The sequence below is a fragment of the Halyomorpha halys genome, unplaced genomic scaffold, assembly GCF_000696795.3.
Source record: "Halyomorpha halys isolate HHAL.00 unplaced genomic scaffold, Hhal_1.1 Scaffold885.1, whole genome shotgun sequence".
NCBI classification, from domain to species: domain Eukaryota; kingdom Metazoa; phylum Arthropoda; class Insecta; order Hemiptera; family Pentatomidae; genus Halyomorpha; species Halyomorpha halys.
The window spans coordinates 138,451-145,896 of NW_027104929.1; the positions used below are offsets into that span (position 1 = coordinate 138,451).

A 7,446-nucleotide genomic window follows, 5' to 3' on the forward strand; every position below is an offset into this window, starting at 1 on the left:
TTTGAAGTACCACCAATGGGTGGTTCCTTCCCAAGATTTTCAACTGTATATGAAACATACTACATATTTACCTATTGTATTATTTTGTACAGTTGTAAATTACAATAAATAAATAATTAAAAAAAAAAAAAATCTTGAATATTACAATTTACATAAATTAAATAAATATATTTTGAAGCTACACTAAAAACAATAATAATATATTAAATGTTTTACCTGATTATTTGTAACAGGAGCCTGTATAGTTTCCGTAAGGAATACAGTCACTTACAAGGAAGGGACACCTTTACTTACCATTTTCGGCTATCCGCTCTTGACGGTCCTAACAGAACCGAAGAATATAATCGAAGTGGGTTTAAAATATTAATATAATATAACACGATTATACATTTTATATTTTGTTCATTGTTGCTTTGTTTTTTTTATTTCAAAGCCTAAAGTCAACCCCGGTGACTGTTGGGCTATTAAAGGTGACACAGGCACTGCGGTGATTAAACTCATCAGAGATATTGTCGTTACTGCAATAACGATAGAGCACATCCCTCGAAGTATTTCCCCAACAGGAGATATATCCTCAGCTCCAAAAAGAATAACATTATTAGTAAGTATATTAGCTTATAATTATATAACTCGTTATTTTTCATTACTAGAGGTTGGTATAGTAACAAATAAAAAAAAACGTGTAATAACATTGCACAAAATGTATCGTTTTGCTAGCCGTTTGCTAGAGGTCCTGTAGGAAGATAAAAGTATTAGTACAAGAGCCCAAGAGGAGAAAAAAGTCAGTTATCTCACCCCAATTTTTGACTACTTTAATGAAAACTAGGTATAATTACTAGTCAAAATTTATGAGTCTGCCAAGTATAGGTAGGGGGAATAAAAAATGGCGGCGGCATCAAAACCTTAAAAAACATTAATTTTTCATTCGGAGCTCAATATCTTAAAAACTGCCTACAAAATTAGAAAACCTAAGAGAACGTCATTTAAAGAAGAGTAAATTTGCAAAATTATGAGCCCTAATAGAGTTATTTACGTTAAATAGTTTTCGAGATATAGCTTTATAAAAAGCAACATTTCACAAAAACGTTCTAAGGGACGTACTGAAAGATCAGTAGTTAGTGAATTTATTTTGAAAAATCTATATCTCAAAAACCATTTGAAGTACAGATGTCTATTAGTACTCAAATTAAAGCTAGTTTAATGAGCTATAAAGCTTGTTTATCTTCGTAGGAGTAACATCTTACATTAAATTCGCTAAAATATATTGGTTTATAGTTGTTCGGACAAATTTTCATTTGCCAAATTTATATTCATATGTGAATATAAATTTGGCAAATGAAAATTTTTAAACAATTATAAATCAATTTATTTTAGTAAATTTCATGTGAACTATTACTCCTACGAAGATAAACATCATAAGCTACTTTATAGCTCATTAAACTAGCTTTAATTTTAGTGCTAATAGAAATCTGTACGTCAAATGTTTTTTGAGATATAGATTTTTCAAAATAAATTCACTAACTACTGATCTTTCAGTACGTCCCATATAACATTTTTATGAAATGTTGCTTTTTAAAAAGCTATATCTCGAAAACTATTTAACGTAAATAACTCTATTAGGACTCATATTTTAGAAAATTAACCCTTCTTTAAATGACATTCTCTTAGGTTTTCTTGTGTTGTTCTTACTTTTTAAGATATAAAGCTCCGAAGCATGCATAGTTTTCATTAAATTAATCAAAAATTGGGGTGAGATAACTGCCTTTTTTCTCTTCTTGGGCAGAGTGCCACATTTTCTTATATAAATCCTAAGCGACTTTGACAGAATTTTTATTGCTCTGGGGTCAAAGACAATACAGTTCACGAAAAACTTTACTTTTTGAGAAAGAAATGGTTCTATAAAAAAAATAAAATAAAAAATTAGGTTACAAAATGATTTCTGAAAGTTTTCTTTTGTTTTAATAAATTACTATATTTATATATGCTGATTGGCTTAAAGGCAATTATCATTACACTATGCATTTAGATTGCTTATTGATTATCATTTCTTCTACAGGGACTTGAAAGTCTGAATGATCGAAACCCTCACTGTTTCGGACAGTTCGAGTATAATGAAGAAGGGCCAGCTATTCAGACGTTTGTCGTCAAGGTAATGCTTCATTATTTTTCATAACCAAACTAAAATTATTCTATTATATAAAAAATTTGTTTATGAAACTTTTAAATGACTTAGTTGCCAAAAAGTTTAACTATCGATTTAGACAATTTTTACATACAATATATACATGGTGTCTTAGTATTCATGTACAAATCCATTAATGTGTATGAATTTTGGAAATTTGTTCTGATTTTTTCTCGGTCATAACAACAGCATGTGGTTAATCTTGATATGCTTGCTTCAATTCAGTAAAATCAAATCAAAATTATGGTGCGTTACGCGCACTACACAACATTCTCTTACTACCCTACTTTCGTCCTCAAGTTTTGAGTAGATTTGTGAACTCTGTTCAAATTTCAAAAAATCTGTTATTTTTAACGATCTTTGAAAAAAAAAAAAAAAGAGTCAAAACCAGGGGACAAAACATTTCTATTCTACTGTTCCTATAAAAACTTATATTTTAGAATCCTTAATGTAGGAAAAACGATTTTCAACTTTGTTTCTGTCCTACATACAAAAGGATAACAAAAGATAATCATACACATATTCATTTAATCGGGAGAGATCGGGAAGTATCAATTTTATTCCGATTCCATTTTTTTTCGTTTTATCACTAACTTATACACCAAATTCTAAAATATTTTATACTGGAAGATATTTGATTGACCGTGTGTATGGATGAATTGAATATGGTCCGGGTGCGGTCAAAAAAATCTCAAATAGTAGAATTATACTTTTAATGAGTCAACGTTTCGCCCCACGTTGTAGGGCTTCGTCAGGGCTAAAAAAGATACAAACACTATAGTTACAAAAAGAAAAAACATAAGTGTAAAATAACAGGGGTATAAAATGTAAAAACGTAGGATATAATAAGAAAAATTAAAGGTAATAAATAGTAAATGAAAAGGGGTAATAGTAACAGATAGATAAGAGAAGAAATATTAAAGAAAGTACAGATAAAAAGCTGAAAAAAGAAAGAAAAAAAATAAAAATCAAATGATATATAACAGATAGAAAAACAAAGGAAAAGTAAAGTATAAAATAATGGGATACAATGCGTGAAAAGTAATTAAGAAACAAAATATACCAAATGAGCGGGGATACAGAAAAGTGTAAAATATAATAGAAAATTAATAATAAAGTAATTAATATAAGTACACTTAAGAAGATAAAACATGAATATAAATTAAAATATAGATACATGAATATAAATGAAACAGGAAGGATAGTGAATATAAAACTTTAAAAAAAAACCGACCATATTCCATTCATCTAAAATATTTTATATTTAGCTACTGTTTGTTTTTTCAAAAGCAATATAGAGGATGATTTTTTTTTTTAAATCCGTTAGTTAAGCTCTGAAAATCTATTTCAATGAGGATAAGAGCTAGCTGGTATTAAAGAGCATTTGATTATAGATTGCAATGTAAGTACATTATAGATTGCAGTGTACTTGATTGCAGATTGCAATGTACTTGACTATAGATTGAATTGTACTTGACTATACAGCATAATCATTAGTCATTTTCCATAAAATTGGAATAATGTAAAAATTCAAAAAGATTCATTGATATGATGAGTTTTATCAAAATGTTTTGAACCGTTTTTGGAAAAAAAAAATTAAAAATCTATTCTATAAAGTATCACTTCCGATAAGTCGAGGTTATCGTGACATTTGCTGTCACATCCAAGGCATATGACCAACTTAAATATTTAACTTCAGTTTCGTACGGGTATTCATTTTCGAGCTAAGCTTTCCACATAAGGACAATTTGGAAGATTAGGTATATTGGACTCAGGGGACGTCAGAACATGTGTATCCGACGAAAACTCGAATTCGACATTTTACACGATCGCAATTACGTCCCTTACGTAACTACTTCTTTTTTTTAACTTGAAAAAAATTATATTCTTCTGGTTTTATAGACAGGACCTAAATTAGATTCCTTTTCCAATACGACATGTCACAATCTCACAAGAGGAGATCGTAACGTAAGCCCCTGAAATCGAAAAACGGCATGAAACCCTCCACTCCCGCTCTCCATGGTAGCCTTACTTATCTGACTTTTAGAACGGACAATTATATCGGGTAGGTTGGTCGATGAACGACATGCCACAATCTCACAAGAGGAGATCGTAACGTTAAAAAAAAGGCAATCCTTCCCCGCCGGACCCGCCCCACTAAACCCCCGGAGAGCGAGCGCCCTATATCACTTTCGAAATATTAGCTTAAAACGGGAAGAAGAGACTTTAAACATAGAGCAATATTTAAAAAGCCCCTGAAATCGAAAAACTGCATCATTCTATTTATAGGTAAGTGATAGTGAAAATTGTAGACATTAATAGATGGCTTTTATACGGGTTATTCCCAGGAAAAGAGGCAGGGGTGATGTCCAAACCAATTCTGGTTCCTATTTATGGTTTTGGACCAGAGAACATTTTTAACACTAGAAACATTATAAATGATATAAATATTCTTAAAAATGATTTATTTCAGTCAAAATGATCCTATTTTGTCAATCCTTCACATTAACATTAACACTTTTTAACCTTTTAAACTTGTAACATCGATTACGAATATTGTTGTGATAAAGTATAAAAGTGTATATTGCCTGTGATTAAAAGTTTTAATGTAAGATAGGGTCATTCACAGATAAAATTACTATGGATACGACCCTTATTCATGAATGAATCATTGATAAATAAATATCGTACCTTAGGCAATTTAGCTATTAGTTTTAAAGTTGGCACGGGATCACACAACTCTCACTTACTAATCCACATACCCCCACAAATTTAGTGTAGGTGAGTGAGCTCGTGTTAAAGTTATAGCTATTTTTGTGATTATCAAATTATATTAGAGTCAATTTGCTGAAATATTAGCCCTAAAAGACTTATTTTCGTCCAATAGTTCTCGAGATATAGCTTTTTAAAAGCAAAATTTCTTTAAAATCTACTGAAAGATTAGTAGTTAGTTAATTTATTTTGAGAAATCTATATCTCAGGAACTATGTGACCTACAGATTTCTATTAACACTCAAATTAAAGCTAGTTTAATGGACTATAAAGAAGTTTATGACCTTTACCTTAGTAGGAATAGTAGTTTTCATGATATTTCCAAAAATAAATTGATTTACAGCTGTTCGGACAATAAGTTTGATTTGTGAAAACATAATTTCAAAAACCATTGGATGTACCGATGTCTGCTAGCGCTCAAATTAAAGCTAATTAAATTTACTACAAAATAGTTAATAATCTTTGTAGGAGTAGTAGTTTTTATGATATTTGACAAAATAAACTCACAAAATGTTAATTTATAGTTGTTCGTATAAAATGTTGGATTTTTGAAAAAATATATCTCTAGATCCACAAGACGCACATATGTCTGTCAACACTCAAAATAAAGGAAATTTAACTTAGTAGCTTATAACACTTAACTTCGTAGAGGTAGTAGTTTTTATGATATTCACATATGAATATAAATTTGGCAAATGAAAATTTGTCCGAACAACTATAAACCAATATATTTTAGCGAATTTAATGTAAAATGTTACTCCTACGAAGATAAACATCAAAAAATGAGCTTTATAGCTTAATAGACATCTGTACTTCAAATGGTTTTTGAGATATAGATTTTTCAAAATAAATTCACTAACTACTGATCTTTCAGTACGTCCCTTACAACATTTTTATAAAATGTTGCTTTTTAAAAAGCTATATCTCGAAAACTATTTAACGTAAATAACTCTATTAGGGCTCATATTTTCGCAAATTTACTCTTCTTTAAATGACGTTCTCTTAGGTTTTCTAATGCTGTTGGTAGTTTTTAAGATATTGAGCTCCGAATGAAAAATAAATGTTTTTTAAGGTTTTGATGCAGCCGCCATTTTTTATTCCCCCTACCTATACTTGGCAGAAGCATCAGTTTTGACTAGTAATTATACCTAGTTTTCATTAAAGTAATCAATAATTGGGGCGAGATAACTGACTTTTTTCTCCTCTTGGGCTCTTGTACTATGTGTGATGCCGCGCAGTTGGACAATTATGAAACTAATAACTAAAAACTCCATGGATACAATATTTATTTATCAATGATTCATTCATGAATAAGGGTCGTATCCATGGCACCTTTAGCTAAAGCTAATGTTTTCCCATCTCTGGCACCGCATCACATTTCGTTTTTAAAAAATTATAATGTAGTTTTTTCGGGCTTATTACTGCTTAAGTGATTTGTACATAATTCTATTATTTCTTTTTTTTATTCAACTTTTTTTTACCGATACTGCTATATAACAGACAAAATTATCTTCTACGCTTGTGTCAGTTGTATAGAAGTTTTACTGTATTTGGTTACATTTCTTCTAAACATTGATAATAAACAGTATAAAATAGATGCCACTAAGAAGCTATTTTAAATAGTTAAACTATAGATTTTTTAAAGACAATTTATAACTTTATTTGGTCTTTATTATTTTGGCTAAAATTTTCAGGTGCCATGTTTTAAAACTTTTAGGTTGGTGGAAGTAATGATAGACTCAAATCATGGAAACCCCAAGTTCACTTGCATCTATCGGATAAGGATCCATGGGAGGCCACCGCCAGAAAGCTTAGCAAAAAACAAATACAATTGATTTTATATAATCTTGTCTTCCTTTCTTTTGTATATATACAATACTAGAACAACGGGACTAGATGAGAAGAAATGTAAAATGATAACAACTGTGGAAATGTCAATTAGAGCTTATACACACCATTTGAGAAGGGTTTTGCTAGATCCCTATGGGTAAATGATTTGTCCTTAATTTGAGAGTGATTGTACGAGTATTACCCTTTTAAGTAGGTAAAAACTGTCCAAAGCCTTCAAAAAGATCGCATGTTTTTTTGATAAAAAATATAGTATATTGGTAGACCTACTAAAGCAAAAGGACTTTGCTCTATTTTAGAGATATATTACAATTTGTATCTGTCAATATTTTTAATGTTAAATATATAACAGTTTTATTACGAAAATAAATTAAACTTAGGATAGTAAATAGTACAAGCCAGTTAGCTTAGGGACTTTATTTATTAATTTATTAACTTAATAGACAGTTCGCTGGTGTTCCTCAAGGTAGTATCCTCGGTCCCATTCTCTACACAGTCTGTACAGCTAACATCCCAACCAATCCTAACCTATCTTTATCACCCATGCTAACGACACATGTGTGCTTGCAGTTAATAATAAATAATCCTTTGATCGCACCCCAAACTCTCTCAGTCCGGGTCAAAACTGAAATCTCCACTCCCAA

General features: G+C 30.2%; 1 protein-coding gene across 5 annotated transcripts in view; it reads left to right on the forward strand.

Moving 5' to 3' along the window:
- LOC106686827 (klaroid protein) overlaps positions 1-6,851 on the forward strand; it is a 45,330-nt gene extending 38,479 nt beyond the window's left edge. For 4 of the 5 annotated variants that reach the window (XM_067046177.1, XM_067046171.1, XM_067046174.1 and 1 more), the window contains 4 exons: positions 234-349; positions 434-601; positions 2,057-2,149; positions 6,672-6,851. In XM_067046177.1, coding sequence (XP_066902278.1) covers positions 234-349; positions 434-601; positions 2,057-2,149; positions 6,672-6,836 — 542 coding nt within the window. In that variant the 3' untranslated portion in view covers positions 6,837-6,851. Of the gene's footprint in view, positions 1-233; positions 350-433; positions 602-2,056; positions 2,150-6,648 lie in introns of all 5 variants that reach the window. The other variant, XM_014430382.2, reaches the window with a different exon arrangement.
- Positions 6,852-7,446: the final 595 nt, after the last annotated feature.